This window comes from Engystomops pustulosus, chromosome 11 (genome assembly GCF_040894005.1).
Source record: "Engystomops pustulosus chromosome 11, aEngPut4.maternal, whole genome shotgun sequence".
Classification (NCBI taxonomy): Eukaryota; Metazoa; Chordata; class Amphibia; order Anura; family Leptodactylidae; genus Engystomops; species Engystomops pustulosus.
This window is the reverse complement of record NC_092421.1, coordinates 81,161,853-81,180,070: the sequence shown is the minus strand read 5'-3', so window position 1 is coordinate 81,180,070 and position 18,218 is coordinate 81,161,853. Positions and strand designations below refer to the sequence as shown.

The window sequence follows — 18,218 nt, the reverse complement described above, 5'->3', positions numbered from 1 at the left end:
AGTATCTGAGGAAACTAATACAGTAGATAGAATGTTCCCCAGAACAGGAAGAAATATTTTGCCTGAAGAAGGAGCAACAATGATAATTCTGATCTGCCCACACCTTCCCACCCCTCCTGTTGTCCCAGGCAGAGCTGTTGCTTTATAATAACATTGAGCATGACAAGTCCTGGGCTGCCTGGGAGTGCAAGGAGATAACTTGAGTCCTCTTTGGTGATGGCCTAGGTGCCCAGAGAAAAGGCTCTGAGTGCCACCACTGGTATATAGTGTTCTATGTGAGCTGTGGTTTTGGTATAACTCAGTTTGGGGGTACAATAATCTGCTCAGGTCATGATGTGAGGGAAGATACTGTATTTGTTGGAGAAGATGCTGTTCCTGCTCCCAGTCTCTCAATGTAAATCTAAGAAGCATTCACTCTAACTCATATGAAATGTGAATAACAGCAAATGACAAGGTGTCCCCTAAAAGTTAGCATTTCCCCTCCAGTCCTTGGCCAGAACTGTCTATAACTTTTTCAACACCCAAAAACTTTAGTATTTTGCCAGTAAAATTGCATCAATCACATAATAATGTGCAGCACATGATATCAGAGGCCACATGTAACAGTGTAACACTCTGTATAATTGTAGATACAGGAGGATGATGGCGGGAGGTGAAGGGGCCGCGGAGCTTCTATTATTGCGCTGTCCGTGGTAAGTGACGGTAAGTGGCACCTTACACAGGGAAAGCTTTTATTGTCTGCACACAACCCATCATTTACTATTACATTTTCTCCAGAATTTAAATATAATGACAATGAATATTCTCAGTCCCTGATGTAATGTAGGAACATGATGTATTGTGCCAGCGGTTTGATATTCACTGATATTCACTTGTTGGAAGTCTAAAACTTTTCAAATGACATTTATCACAGGGGGTGATGAGGGCTGAGCCCCAGAATAATTTTATCTGTTGAGCCCGAGGAACATCAGTGATTTGCCTTATTGCCCCTCAGCATCTAATGGCGGCTCCAGCGGATGTGAGACACTGGGGCACATTTACTTACCCGGTCCCTGCGTGATCCCTTTTCTGGAATGTCAGACGAGGATAAAGTCTGCCACAATTCACAACGAGCGTGCGCCCGATATCCTGCATGGGTCACTTCCCCACTCAGGTCCCTGGAGTTCACCTTCTTCTTCCTGGTGCATGTAAGTGCATTGTCCGTGTATAATGCGCTGTGCGGGGAGTCACTAAGATCGTGCACCTGATATCCTGCATGTGTCGCTTCTCCGCTCAGGTCCCCGGAATTCACCTTCTTCTTCCTGGTGCATGTAAGTGCATTGTCTGTGTATAATGCACTGTGCGGGGAGTCACTAAGATCCTGTGCCCGATATCCTGCATGTGTCGCTTCCCCGCTCAGGTCCCCGGAGTTCACCTTCTTCTTCCTGGTGCATGTAAGTGCATTGTCTGTGTATAATGCGCTGTGCGGGGAGTCACTAAGATCCTGCGCCCGATATACTGCATGTGTCGCTTCCCCGCTCAGGTCCCCGGAGTTCACCTTCTTCTTCCTGGTGCATGTAAGTGCATTGTCCATGTATAATGCACTGTGCAGGGAGTCACTAAGATCGTGCACCCGATATCCTGCATGTGTCGCTTCCCCGCTCAGGTCCCCGGAGTTCATGTTCTTCTTCCTGGTGCATGTAAGTGCATTGTCCGTGTATAGTGTGCTGTGCGGGGAGTCACTAAGATCCAGCGCCCGATATCCTGCATGGGTCACTTCCCCACTCAGGTCCCTGGAGTTCACCATCTTCCTCCTGGTGCATGTAAGTGCATTGTCCGTGTATAATGCGCTGTGCGGGGAGTCACTAAGATCGTGCGTCTGATATCATGCATGTGTCGCTTCCCCGCTCAGGTCCCCGGAGTTCACCTTCTTCTTCCTGGTGCATGTAAGTGCATTGTCCGTGTATAATGCGCTGTGCGGGGAGTCACTAAGATCGTGCACCCGATATCCTGCATGTGTCGCTTCCCCGCTCAGGTCCCCGGAGTTCACCTTCTTCTTCCTGGTGCATGTAAGTGCATTGTCTGTGTATAATGCGCTGTGCGGGGAGTCACTAAGATCCTGCGCCCGATATCATTCATGTGTCACTTCCCCGCTCAGGTCCCCGGAGTTCACCTTCTTCTTCCTGGTGCATGTAAGTGCATTGTCCGTGTATAATGCGCTGTGCGGGGAGTCACTAAGATCCAGCACCCAATATCCTGCATGTGTCGCTTCCCCGCTCAGGTCCCCGGAGTTCACCTTCTTCTTCCTGGTGCATGTAAGTGCATTGTCCATGTATAATGCACTGTGCAGGGAGTCACTAAGATCGTGCACCCGATATCCTGCATGTGTCGCTTCCCCGCTCAGGTCCCCGGAGTTCATCTTCTTCTTCCTGGTGCATGTAAGTGCATTGTCCGTGTATAGTGTGCTGTGCGGGGAGTCACTAAGATCCAGCGCCCGATATCCTGCATGTGTCGCTTCCCCGCTCAGGTCCCCGGAGTTCACCTTCTTCTTCCTGGTGCATGTAAGTGTATTGTCCGTGTATAATGCGCTGTGCGGGGAGTCACTAAGATCCTGCGCCCGATATCCTGCATGTGTCGCTTCCCCGCTCAGGTCCCCGGAGTTCACCTTCTTCTTCCTGGTGCATGTAAGTGCATTGTCCGTGTATAATGCGCTGTGCGAGGAGTCACTAAGATCGCGCGCCCGATATCCTGCATGTGTCGCTTCCCCGCTCAGGTCCCCGGAGTTCACCTCCTTCTTCTTCCTGGTGCATGTAAGTGCATTGTTCGTGTATAATGCACTGTGTGGGGAGTCACTAAGATCCAGCGCCCGATATCCTGCATGTGTCGCTTCCCTGCTCAGGTCCCCGGAGTTCACCTTCTTCTTCCTGGTGCATGTAAGTGCATTGTCCGTGTAAAATGCGCTGTGCGAGGAGTCACTAAGATCGTGCACCCGATATCCTGCATGTGTCTCTTCCCCGCTCAGGTCCCCGGAGTTCACCTTCTTCTTCCTGGTGCATGTAAGTGCATTGTCTGTGTATAATGCGCTGTGCAGGGAGTCACTAAGATCGTGCACCCGATATCCTGCATGTATCGCTTCCCCGCTCAGGTCCCCGGAGTTCACCTTCTTCTTCCTGGTGCATGTAAGTGCATTGTCCGTGTATAATGTGCTGTGCGGGGAGTCACTAAGATCGTGCCCCTGATATCCTGCATGTGTCGCTTCCCCGCTCAGGTCCCCGGAGTTCACCTTCTTCTTCCTGGTGCATGTAAGTGCATTGTCCGTGTATAATGCGCTGTGCGGGGAGTCACTAAGATCGTGCACCCGATATCCTGCATGTGTCGCTTCCCCGCTCAGGTCCCCGGAGTTCACCTTCTTCTTCCTGGTGCATGTAAGTGCATTGTCCATGTATAATGCGCTGTGCAGGGAGTCACTAAGATCGTGCACCTGATATCCTGCATGTGTCGCTTCCCTGCTCAGGTCCCCGGAGTTCACCTTCTTCTTCCTGGTGCATGTAAGTGCATTGTCCGTGTAAAATGCGCTGTGCGAGGAGTCACTAAGATCGTGCACCCGATATCCTGCATGTGTCTCTTCCCCGCTCAGGTCCCCGGAGTTCACCTTCTTCTTCCTGGTGCATGTAAGTGCATTGTCTGTGTATAATGCGCTGTGCAGGGAGTCACTAAGATCGTGCACCCGATATCCTGCATGTATCGCTTCCCCGCTCAGGTCCCCGGAGTTCACCTTCTTCTTCCTGGTGCATGTAAGTGCATTGTCCGTGTATAATGTGCTGTGCGGGGAGTCACTAAGATCGTGCCCCTGATATCCTGCATGTGTCGCTTCCCCGCTCAGGTCCCCGGAGTTCACCTTCTTCTTCCTGGTGCATGTAAGTGCATTGTCCGTGTATAATGCGCTGTGCGGGGAGTCACTAAGATCGTGCACCCGATATCCTGCATGTGTCGCTTCCCCGCTCAGGTCCCCGGAGTTCACCTTCTTCTTCCTGGTGCATGTAAGTGCATTGTCCATGTATAATGCGCTGTGCAGGGAGTCACTAAGATCGTGCACCTGATATCCTGCATGTGTCGCTTCCCTGCTCAGGTCCCCGGAGTTCACCTCCTTCTTCCTGGTGCATGTACGAACACGAACACCAAACCTGAACCCAAAATCAGACCTGAACCAGAAATGTTTAGCACCATCCCGATTACTTGTAATGAAAGAGCATAGAAGGTAAAGGTTTTGTCCCAGCTCATAAATGTATTTGCTATTGACCTCAGGAGGTGGGAAAATAATTAAAGTGGTTTCCCTCCAAACAAGTTATGGGTCTAACGTGCTGATCGGTGGGGTATTAGCGATGAGCGTGCTTTCGATATGACATCATCGCTGAAATCAACTGAGGCCGGCAAGGATGGAAGCTCAGGACTGGAGGTAAGGACATAAGTATTGTAGGTTCTTTATGATATTTATTCTACTTGGGGCCCATTTAAAAAAAAATATCTAAATCTTGACAACCCCTTTAAATCAGAACAAAGAACAGTCTTCCATGTTGTGTGACCGAGAAACATGAATAACGATCTTCATTGCACTTGGTCTTCTCTGGGTCGTACATTACTGTGAAGTGAACTCTCTGCACTGAATGTTCCTTCCCCATTTCAGGGTATCAGTAGAGTTGTCAAACTAGAGTTATTAGAGGGTTTCTTTGAAAAATTTAGATTGCTGTCCCCCCAAAAAAAGTTGTCTTTAAGGTTGCTAAACTTTGTAATGGTCAAACTCTACCGTGACTCTCATAGTTGAATCCAACTTCACTGCTCCCAGATTAATTATGACGTTCGAAACAGCTGCACAGCATTGAGTGAGGACGTCCAATCAGTGAAGGTTACTGCACCTATAGCCTCATGCGCACAAACGTATGGGGGACTGTGATCCAGCTGCACAATTTCACAGACGTTTATGGCTCCCGGTCACGGTGCGGTGAGCTTGTGGTGACATGTCCTTTATTATGCCATATTATGGCTTTCAATGGGGATGGGAGGGGTGAGGAGCACTCACCCCTCCTCTCTGCTGCACCTCTCTCATTGCTCGCCCAGGCCGTAGCTATACATTTGTGTGTTTAAGGAGTTACGGATTTGCACCTCACTTATCTGCAACAGCACAGTTTGAATTTTACAGAGTTTGTACCAACATTTGCAGGATTGGGGATAACGAGCAGATCAGGAGGATCTCACAACTGGGAAACACTTTGGGGGTCATTTACTAAGGGCCCGATTCGCGTTTTCCCGACGTGTTACCCGAATATTTCCGATTTGCGCCGATTGTACCTGAATTGCCCCGGAATTTTGGCGCACGCGATCGGATTGTGGCACATCAGCGCCGGCATGCACGCGACGGAAATCGGGGGGCGTGGCCGATCGAAAACCCGACGTATTCGGAAAAACCGCCGCATTTAAGAACGGAAAATGTGTCGCTCGGGACACGCTTACCTTCACTTAGCCCGAGCCGGTGAACTCCAGCGCGTTTAGATGCTTCTCAGCGCAGCAGCGCCACCTGGTGGACGGCGGAGGAACTACCTTATTAAATCCCGGCCGGACCCGAATCCAGCGCAGAGAACGCGCCGCTGGATCGCGAACGGACCGGGTAAGTAAATGTGCCCCATTGTTCACTAAAGCCAAACTTATCTTTCACTGTCTACGCAAGTGGCGGAGAACAGAGTTCCAGTTCCTTGGATTGCTGGGGGCCTGCTCTTCTGATTGGTGGGTGTCACAGTTAGTTGGACCTTCACCAATCAGCTTGTTATTCCCGACCACCATAGAAACTTGATACAACCCATTGCCTTGAAGCTCATATTGAAGAAACTAATCACAACACGACATTTCCCTACATTTCCTTGGATGTCGTCTACTGATCAGCATTTGACTTTTGTAATTAAGGTTCATGTTTATAAAATCCACTAATTAATCATCGTGTGGTTACTCCGCATACTCTGCATTGCTTTCACTAATTAATTAATTAAGTCTTCATTTATTTGTTCACAACATCTAATTAAGGAGTCTATTAGGACATTAGTGTCACATAGCTGCTCGCCTTAATGCCAGGAGATTCATTACCGGCCTCACCATGAATGATAAACGATAAAACTGTCGACAAGTTACAACTTAATGATGTGACAGGGCTAAGTATCCAAGGGTTTCCTTATTTTTATTATGCAAACATTGGGGGTCATTTACTAATGGCCCGATTCACGTTTTCCCGACGCGTTACCCGAATATTTCCGATTTGCGCCGATTGTACCTGAATTGCCCCGGGATTGTGGCGCACGCGATCGGATTGTGGCGCATCGGCGCCGGCATGCGCGCAACGGAAATCGGGGGGCGTGGCCGAACGAAAACCCAACGTATTCCGAAAGACCGCCGCATTTAAAAAACGAAAAAGTGTCGCTTGGGGAGCGCTTACCTTCACCTGGTCCGAGGTGGTGCATTCCGGCGTGATGAGATGACTTTCAGCGCAGCAGCGCCACCTGGTGGACGGCGGAGGAACTACCTTCTTAAATCCCGGCCGGACCCGAATCCAGAGCAGAGAACGCGCCGCTGGATCGCGAATGGCCCGGGTAAGTAAATTTGCCCCATTAAGTCATGCCCAAACATAAGTCATACATCGAGTATAGTGATACTAGTAATGCACATCATCTGCTGTGGAACAAGTCCTACACATCTGGGACAATGTATTAGACCTCAAGTCCTAATGACATAGGTGATCCACATCATGCCCTGTTATGACTTGTTGTAGAAGACATCACGCCCTATTGGCACATAGAGGACACATCACATCCCCCGGCCCCCAGGACCCCCCATTAGTACTTACCGGTTCCTCTTAACTTTGGAGCTATGTTCTTCATTTACATCTTCTGGGAAAAGTCCATCTTTTTTGCCAGCTGATAAAACATAGAAAAAAAATAGATTTAAAACCAGAATAATGTTGAAATACCCCAAACACTTGGATAATGACAATTTTATGTCCCGTCTCGGAAGCCAAAACTCTCCGTCTCATGACGAATTCCCAGTCTCCGTGCTGAACGCAAAATACCTAATGAACTAATATTTAGCTTTTAAGACTACAATGCTGATGGTAGTTGTGAGATGTTGGAGGTGATCCATCTGGCAGAGCGGTTCTTTTCCTATCAGAGCGTTGGCAAGGGCTCGGAGGCTTTTTAATACCGGTAAGTGCGAGACTTTTATCTGATTATTACTGAGGGAAAAGCCCTATTAGAGAATGTGGACACCATAAAGAAGTTCACCCTGGAGTCTCCTGCAGCCCATCGGAGAGTAAAGGGAACGTGTCATCAGCCGAATCGCTTTTAAATCACCAAATATTCCTTAAATGGGCTGCTGACTGTTTTCTGCACATGTGTTTATAACGCTGCCTTTACTCAGAGCAATAAAGTAATATCCACAGACAGCAGTCAGGCAGGTACCCACCATCAAGGCCGCCTCTTCAGGTAACCCTCGCCTCCTTACCTCCATGGAGCTTCTACAGGCCCTTATATTAAAGCCCTCTGTGCTTATCCAGAGGGGGAAACACACACTGCGCATGAGCCGCTTTCAATACAGCATAAGCATAAGGAACCTACTAGCCGTCCGCGTTGCCTCGAGCACATCATAGTAGCAGTTCAGCCGGCTAGCAGTTAAGTGGTGTTGAAGTGTATCGAAAGCAGTGCAATACTAGGAAGTAGATCCATGGAGGTAAGGAGGGGGGGTTAGCTGTCAAGGCGGCTTTGAGGGTCTGTGGATATAACTTTAATTTTCCCGATAAAGGCAGTGTTAGCCCTTTATAAAGACATCTGCAGAAAACAGCCCATATAAGGTACTTTTGGAGGTTCATAAGCGATTCGGCAGGTCACAGGTTCCCTTTAACATCACGGTGTACCCCAAGGCGTTCATATACCCTCATAAAACACTACTTATCACCTAGAGAGATGTTGTTGTGGCCTTGTATGGATGGCTGCTAATTCCTTCAGAAGTACATAAGTGATAAGTGACCGATTGATGGGGCTCCCACCAATGGAACTCAACAATCCATATGCCTATGTAATGGGGTGACAGTTGTATGGGTGCTCTTGTTCCATTTAAAGCATAAAGGACTAAGTAACTATGTAACTAAAGATCGTGGCTTCTGTCAGGCCCAAAGGGATTGAATTGTTTCAGCTTTTATGGGCAAATATTGGTCCAGGGAGTCAGGGGGCTCATTCTCGTGATCTGTTACTTATCCCATCGTTAACACCCACAATCTTTGGCACAGATTGACCCAGGGATCAATGACCTTGGAAAAAAGGGCAATGCACACGTGCCTCTGGCGTTTACATGCCACCACCAGCATTCGAAGGGTTAACACCCGCAATCGGTGCCGGCAGTGAACATTGGTGTTAACTAGTGATGAGCAGACCCATTCTTACCCCAGGCTATGAAATTTAGTGATGCTCTCAGTTTAGTGGAGAGTTTGCCTCCTTATGGACATTCCCGGATGTTGTTCCTGCTGAGCTTTCTTCCCTTTTTCTTGGCTGGACTATGATAAGGGCCGAAGATGAGCAGCTTTGAGAACTAACATGATTTTGTCATAATCTGATTAGTTATTATGTTCCATGTGTGTATAAGTGGCCACATAGGAGTTGTAGCCTCTTGAGATGTATTTTTATCATATTAAATTTAAATTTTTGGATTATGAAATCCTTAATCAGGGCTGGTGTTGGGGGGCGGCAAACTGGGCATTTGCCCAGGGCCCCTGTCCAAAAAGGGGCCGCCTGCATGTGGACTCTTGTGTGCAGGGGATGTATTGCTTATCTAATACCACTTGGCTAAATGTCCGGGTGAATATACTAATCATCTATCTCCTGTCTACATGTCTATCATCTATCTGTCTAGTTATCTCTTTCTACTTCCTAGATCCTAGATCTCCTATCTATCTATCTATCTATCTCCTATCTATCTATCTATCTATCTATCTATCTCCTATCTATCTATCTATCTATCTATCTCCTATCTATCTATCTCCTATCTATCTATCTATCTATCTCCTATCTATCTATCTCCTATCTATCTATCTATCTATCTATCTTTCTATCTATCTATCTATCTATCTATCTATCTATCTATCTCCTATCTATCTATCTATCTATCTATCTATCTCCTATCTATCTATCTCCTATCTATCTATCTATCTATCTATCTATCTATCTATCTATCTATCTGTCTATCTCCTATCTATCTATCTCCTATCTATCTATCTATATATCTATCTATCTATCTATTTCCTATCTATCTTTCTATCTATCTATCTATCTCCTATCTATCTATCATTTACGTTATATTTCTGCATCTTTCATATCTTCTATTATCCATCTCCCTATCATCTGTCCTATAAAATCCTCCTCCAGTCCCATATTACAGATATTCACCACTTCTGTGTGTAACTACAAAGTGTTATTATTGTACATGGATAAAGGAGCCTCTTACTGACTGCTCATAAAATAGTTTTATTTTGGGGCCCCACTTTTAGTTTTGCCCAGGGCCCCACTTTGTCTAAAACCGGCTATGTCCATAATACAATTTCTGGAAAGAAGAGGGCGCAACAAATGTACAAGTTATCATTATTCATTATGTAGATTAAATGTAATAGAATAAATAATCACAGCGCTTAGTTACTTGCGGGAGATTCCAATTTGCGTTTATGTGGAGGGTCCTCGATGATCCTGTTTATATCCACCCGATCCTTTAGATCTATTGGCTTGTCCCAAACTGATAATTGAATAGTTGGGTTGAAGAAAAATACTTTATCATCACCGGTCCACACCACGCACCTAAGAATAATATATAATCTGCATAGAATTCATCCCAACATAAAACACAGGAAATGCAAAGAAATAGTTACACAATGAAGAAGACTTTACAGCCCCGGCCATGATTCCACGTTAAACAATCACATAGCCTCTAAATGTAGGTACTACTTGCCTCCCCTGACAAATAGATGGGGGGTATTTACTAGGTGTATAATCTAGTAAATACAATGGGACAGATTTATTAAACTGTCAGAAAGTCAGAATATTTCTAGTTGCCCATGGCAACCAATCACAGCTCACTTTTCATTTTGCTAGTGTTTATGAATATTTTAAAGGGGAGCTGTGATTGGCTGCTGTGGGCAACTGGAAATATTCTGGCTTTGAGACACTTGATAAATCTGCCCAAATGTGTAATGTGCAACCAAAATGGATTAGTTTCGCACCGGGCTCTCTCCATTGTGTCTGTGGTAACACGGACCCATTATTGCATCACTACTGACAATAGATGATGTCACAGCTTATCTCCTCCCCCTCCCTGTACAATGACCTCTATATAGATAACACTGACCCATCATTACATCACTACTGACAATAGATGATGTCACAGCTTATCTCCTCCTCCTCCCTGTACAATGACCTCTATATAGATAACACTGACCCATCATTACATCACTACTGACAATATATGATGTCACAGCTTATCTCCTCCCCCTCCCTGTACAATGACCTCTATATAGGTAACACTGACCCATCATTACATCACTACTGACAATACATGATGTCACAGCTTATCCCCTTCCACTCCCTGTACAATGACCTGTATATAGATAACACTGACCCATCATTACATCACTACTGACAATATATGATGTCACAGCTTATCTCCTCCTCCTCCCTGTACAATGACCTCTATATAGATAACACTGACCCATCATTACATCACTACTGACAATATATGATGTCACAGCTTATCCCCTCCTCATCGCTGTACAATGACCTCTATATAGATAACACTGACCCATCATTACATCACTACTGACAATAGATGATGTCACAGCTTATCTCCTCCCCCTCGCTGTACAATGACCTCTATATAGATAACACTGACCCATCATTACATCACTACTGACAATAGATGATGTCACAGCTTATCTCCTCCCCCTCCCTGTACAATGACCTCTATATAGATAACACTGACCCATCATTACATCACTACTGACAATAGATGATGTCACAGCTTATCTCCTCCCCCTCCCTGTACAATGACCTCTATATAGATAACACTGACCCATCATTACATCACTACTGGCAATAGATGATGTCACAGCTTATCCCCCCTCCCTGTACAATGACCTCTATATAGATAACACTGACCCATCATTACATCACTACTGGCAATAGATGATGTCACAGCTTATCTCCTCCTCCTCACTGTACAATGACCACTATATAGATAACACTGACCCATCATTACATCACTACTGACAATAGATGATGTCACAGCTTATCCCCACTCCCTGTACAATGACCTCTATATAGATAACACTGACCCATCATTACATCACTACTGGCAATAGATGATGTCACAGCTTATCCCCTCCCCCTCCCTGTACAATGACCTCTATATAGATAACACTGACCCATCATTACATCACTACTGACAATAGATGATGTCACAGCTTATCTCCTCCCCCTCCTGTACAATGACCTCTATATAGATAACACTGACCCATCATTACATCACTACTGACAATAGATGATGTCACAGTTTATCTCCTCCCCCTCCCTGTACAATGACCTCTATATAGATAACACTGACCCATCATTACATCACTACTGATAATACATGATGTCACAGCTTATCTCCTCCCCCTCCCTGTACAATGACCTCTATAAAGATACCACTGACCCATCATTAGATCACTACTGACAATAAATGATGTCACAGCTTATCTCCTCCCCCTTCCTGTACAATGACCTCTATATAGATAACACTGACCCATCATTACATCACTACTGACAATAGATGATGTCACAGCTTATCCCCTCCCCCTTCCTGTACAATGACCTCTATATAGATAACGCTGACCCATCATTACATCACGACTGACAATAGATGATGTCACAGCTTATCCCCTCCCCCTCCCTGTACAATGACCTCTATATAGATAACACTGACCTATCATTACATCACTACTGACAATATATGATGACACAGCTTATCTGCTCCTCCTCCCTGTACAATTACCTCTATATAGATAACACTGACCCATCATTACATCACTACTGACAATAGATGATGTCACAGCTTATCTCCTCCCCTCCCTGCACAATGACCTCTATATAGATAACACTGACCCATCATTACATCACTACTGACAATAGATGATGTCACAGCTTATCCCCTCCCTGTACAATGACCTCTATAGATAACACTGACCTATCATTACATCACTACTGACAATAGATGATGTCACAGCTAATCTCCTCCCCCTCCCTGTACAATTACCTCTATATATATTACACTGACCCATCATTACATCACTACTGACAATAGATGATGTCACAGCTAATCCCCTCCCCCTCCCTGTACAATGACCTCTATATAGATAACACTGACCCATCATTACATCACTACTGACAATAGATGATGTCACAGCTTATCTCCTCCCCCTCCCTGTAAAATGACCTCTATATAGATAACACTGACCTATCATTACATCATTACTGACAATAGATGATGTCACAGCTTATCTCCTCCCCCTCCCTGTACAATGACCTCTATATAGATAACACTGACCCATCATTACATCACTACTGACAATAGATGATGTCACAGCTTATCCTCCCTGTACATAGACCTCTATATAGATAACACTGACCTATCATTACATCACTACTGACAATAGATGATGTCACAGCTTATCTCCTCCTCCTCCCTGTACAATGTCCTTTATATAGATAACACTGACCCATCATTACATCACTACTGACAATAGATGATGTCACAGCTTATCTCCTCCCCCTCCCTGTACAATGACCTCTATATAGATAACATTACACATCATTACATCACTACTGACAATAGATGATGTCACAGCTTATCTCCTCCCCCTCCCTGTACAATGACCTCTATATAGATAACACTGACCCATCATTACATCACTACTGACAATAGATGATGTCACAGCTTATCCTCCCTGTACATAGACCTCTATATAGATAACACTGACCTATCATTACATCACTACTGACAATAGATGATGTCACAGCTTATCTCCTCCTCCTCCCTGTACAATGTCCTTTATATAGATAACACTGACCCATCATTACATCACTACTGACAATAGATGATGTCACAGCTTATCTCCTCCCCCTCCCTGTACAATGACCTCTATATAGATAACATTACACATCATTACATCACTACTGACAATAGATGATGTCACAGCTTATCTCCTCCCCCTCCCTGTACAATGACCTCTATATAGATAACACTGACCCATCATTACATCACTACTGACAATAGATGATGTCACAGCTTATCCTCCCTGTACATAGACCTCTATATAGATAACACTGACCTATCATTACATCACTACTGACAATAGATGATGTCACAGCTTATCTCCTCCCCCTCCCTGTACAATGACCTCTATATAGATAACAATGACCTATCATTACATCACTACTGACAATAGATGATGTCACAGCTTATCTCCTCCTCGTCCCTGTACAATGACCTCTATATAGATAACACTGACCCATCATTACATCACTACTGACAATAGATGATGTCACAGCTTATCCTCCCTGTACATAGACCTCTATATAGATAACACTGACCTATCATTACATCACTACTGACAATAGATGATGTCACAGCTTATCTCCTCCCCCTCCCTGTACAATTACCTCTATATATATTACACTGACCCATCATTACATCACTACTGACAATAGATGATGTCACAGCTTATCTCCTCCCCCTCCCTGTACAATGACCTCTATATAGATAACACTGACCTACCATTGCATCACTACTGACAATAGATGATGTCACAGCTTATCTCCTCCCCCTCCCTCTACAATGACCTCTATATAGATAACACTTACCTATCATTACATCATTACTGACAATAGATGATGTCACAGCTTATCTCCTCCCCGTCCCTGTACAATGACCTCTATATAGATAACACTGACCTATCATTACATCACTACTGACAAAAGATGAGGTCACAGCTTTTCCCCTCCCCCTCCCTGCACAATTACCTCTATATAGATAACCCTGACCCATCATTACATCACTACTGACAATAGATGATGTCACAGCTTATCCCCTCCCTGTACAATGACCTCTATATAGATAGCACTGACCCATCATTACATCACTACTGACAATAGATGATGTCACAGCTTATCCCCTCCCCCTCCGTGTACAATGACCTCTATATAGATAACACTGACCCATCATTACATCACTACTGACAATAGATGATGTCACAGCTTATCTCCTCCTCCTCCCTGTACAATGACCTCTATATAGATAACACTGACCCATCATTACATCACTACTGACAATAGATGATGTCACAGCTTATCTCCTCCCCCTCCCTGTACAATGACCTCTATATAGATAACACTGACCTATCATTACATCACTACTGACAATAGATGATGTCACAGCTTATCTCCTCCCCCTCCCTGTACAATTACCTCTATATATATTACACTGACCCATCATTACATCACTACTGACAATAGATGATGTCACAGCTTATCTCCTCCCCCTCCCTGTACAATGACCTCTATATAGATAACACTGACCCATCATTACATCACTACTGACAATAGATGATGCCACAGCTTATCTCCTCCCCCTCCCTGTCCAATGACCTCTATATAGATAACACTGACCTATCATTACATCACTACTGACAAGAGATGATGTCACAGCTTATCTCCTCCCTCCCTGTACAATGACCTCTATATAGATAACACTGACCCATCATTACATCACTACTGACAATAGATGATGTCACAGCTTATCTCCTCCCCCTCCTTGTACAATGACCTCTATATAGATAACATTACCCATCATTACATCACTACTGACAATAGATGATGTCACAGCTTATCTCCTCCCCCTCCCTGTACAATGACCTCTATATAGATAACACTAACCCATCATTACATTACTACAGACAATAGATGATGTCACAGCTTATCTCCTCTCCCCTTCCTGTACAATGACCTCTATATAGATAACACTGACCCATCATTACATCACTACTGACAATAGATGATGTCACAGCTTATCTCCTCCCCCTCCCTGTACAATGACCTCTATATAGATAACACTGACCTATCATTACATCACTACTGACAATAGATGATGTCACAGCTTATCTCCTCCCCCTCCCTGTACATTGACCTCTATATAGATAACACTGACCCATCATTACATCACTACTGACAATAGATGATGTCACAGCTTATCTCCTCCCCCTCCCTGTACAATGACCTCTATATAGATAACACTGACCCATCATTACATCACTACTGACAATAGATGATGTCACAGCTTATCTCCTCTCTCTCCCTGTACAATGACCTCTATATAGATAACACTGACCTATCATTACATCACTACTGACAATAGATGATGTCACAGCTTATCTCCTCCACCTCCCTGTACATTGACCTCTATATAGATAACACTGACCCATCATTACATCACTACTGACAATAGATGATGTCACAGCTTATCTCCTCCCCCTCCCTGTACAATGACCTCTATATAGATAACACTGACCCATCACTACATCACTACTGACAATAGATGATGTCACAGCTTATCTCCTCCCTCTCCCTGTACAATGACCTCTATATAGATAACACTGACCCATCATTACATCACTACTGACAATAGATGATGTCACAGCTTATCTCCTCCCCCTCCCTGTACATTGACCTCTATACAGATAACACTGACTTATCATTACATCACTACTGACAATAGATGATGTCACAGCTTATCTCCTCCCTCTCCCTGTACAATGACCTCTATATAGATAACACTGACCCATCACTACATCACTACTGACAATAGATGATGTCACAGCTTATCTCCTCCCCCTTCCTGTACAATGACCTCTATATAGATAACACTGACCCATCATTACATCACTACTGACAATAGATGATGTCACAGCTTATCTCCTCCCCCTCCCTGTACAATGACCTCTATATAGATAACACTGACCTATCTTTACATCACTACTGACAATAGATGATGTCATAGCTTATCTCCTCCCCCTCCCTGTACAATGACCTCTATATAGATAACACTGACACATCATTACATCATAACTGACAATAGATGATGTCACAGCTTATCTCCTCCCCCTCCCTGTACAATGACCTCTATATAGATAACACTGACCTATCATTACATCACTACTGACAATAGATGATGTCACAGCTTATCTCCTCCCCCTCCCTGTACAATGACCTCTATATAGATAACACTGACCCATCATTACATCACTACTGACAATAGATGATGTCACAGCTTATCTCCTCCCCCTCCCTGTACAATGACCTCTATATAGATAACACTGACCTATCATTACAGCACTACTGACAATAGATGATGTCACAGCTTATCTCCTCCCCCTCCCTGTACAATGACCTCTATATAGATAACACTGACCCATCATTACAGCACTACTGACAATAGATGATGTCACAGCTTATCTCCTCCTCCTCCCTGTACAATGACCTGTATATAGATAACACTGACTCATCATTACATCACTACTGACAATAGATGATGTCACAGCTTATCTACTCCCCCTCCCTGTGCAATTACCTCTATATAGATAACACTGACCCATCATTACATTACTACTGACAATAGATGATGTCACAGCTAATCCCCTCCCCCTCCCTGTACAATGACCTCTATATATATTACACTGACCCATCATTACATCACTACTGAAAATAGATGATGTCACAGCTTATCTCCTCCCCCTCCCTGTAAAATGACCTCTATATAGATAACACTGACCTATCATTACATCATTACTGACAATAGATGATGTCACAGCTTATCTCCTCCCCCTCCCTGTACAATGACCTCTATATAGATAACACTGACCTATCATTACATCACTACTGACAATAGATGATGTCACAGCTTATTTCCTCCTCCTCCCTGTACAATGACCTCTATATAGATAACACTTACCTATCATTACATCATTACTGACAATAGATGATGTCACAGCTTATCTCCTCCCCCTCCCTGTACAATGACCTCTATATAGATAACACTGACCTATCATTACATCACTACTGACAATAAATGATGTCACAGCTTATCTCCTCCCCCTCCCTGTACAATGACCTCTATATAGATAACACTGACCCATCATTACATCACTACTGACAATAGATGATGTCACAGCTTATCTCCTCCTCCTCCCTGTACAATGTCCTTTATATAGATAACACTGACCCATCATTACATCACTTCTGACAATAGATGATGTCACAGCTTATCTCCTCCCCCTCCCTGTACAATGACCTCTATATAGATAACATTACACATCATTACATCACTACTGACAATAGATGATGTCACAGCTTATCTCCTCCCCCTCCCTGTACAATGACCTCTATATAGATAACACTGACCCATCATTACATCACTACTGACAATAGATGATGTCACAGCTTATCCTCCCTGTACATAGACCTCTATATAGATAACACTGACCTATCATTACATCACTACTGACAATAGATGATGTCACAGCTTATCTCCTCCTCCTCCCTGTACAATGTCCTTTATATAGATAACACTGACCCATCATTACATCACTACTGACAATAGATGATGTCACAGCTTATCTCCTCCCCCTCCCTGTACAATGACCTCTATATAGATAACATTACACATCATTACATCACTACTGACAATAGATGATGTCACAGCTTATCTCCTCCCCCTCCCTGTACAATGACCTCTATATAGATAACACTGACCCATCATTACATCACTACTGACAATAGATGATGTCACAGCTTATCCTCCCTGTACATAGATCTCTATATAGATAACACTGACCTATCATTACATCACTACTGACAATAGATGATGTCACAGCTTATCTCCTCCCCCTCCCTGTACAATTACCTCTATATATATTACACTGACCCATCATTACATCACTACTGACAATAGAAGATGTCACAGCTTATCTCCTCCTCCTCCCTGTACAATGACCTCTATATAGATAACACTAACCCATCATTACATCACTACTGACAATAGATGATGTCACAGCTTATCTCCTCCCCCTCCCTGTACAA

General features: G+C 44.2%; 1 protein-coding gene across 2 annotated transcripts in view; it reads right to left on the bottom strand.

Moving 5' to 3' along the window:
* The window catches only part of TCERG1L (transcription elongation regulator 1 like), a 174,836-nt gene that overhangs the window by 14,025 nt on the left and 142,593 nt on the right, over positions 1-18,218 (bottom strand). For both annotated transcript variants that reach the window (XM_072129349.1, XM_072129350.1), the window contains 2 exons: positions 9,700-9,854; positions 6,866-6,935 (listed from right to left, as the gene is read on the bottom strand). In XM_072129349.1, the coding sequence (XP_071985450.1) occupies positions 6,866-6,935; positions 9,700-9,854 (225 nt within the window). The remainder of the gene's footprint in view (positions 1-6,865; positions 6,936-9,699; positions 9,855-18,218) is intronic.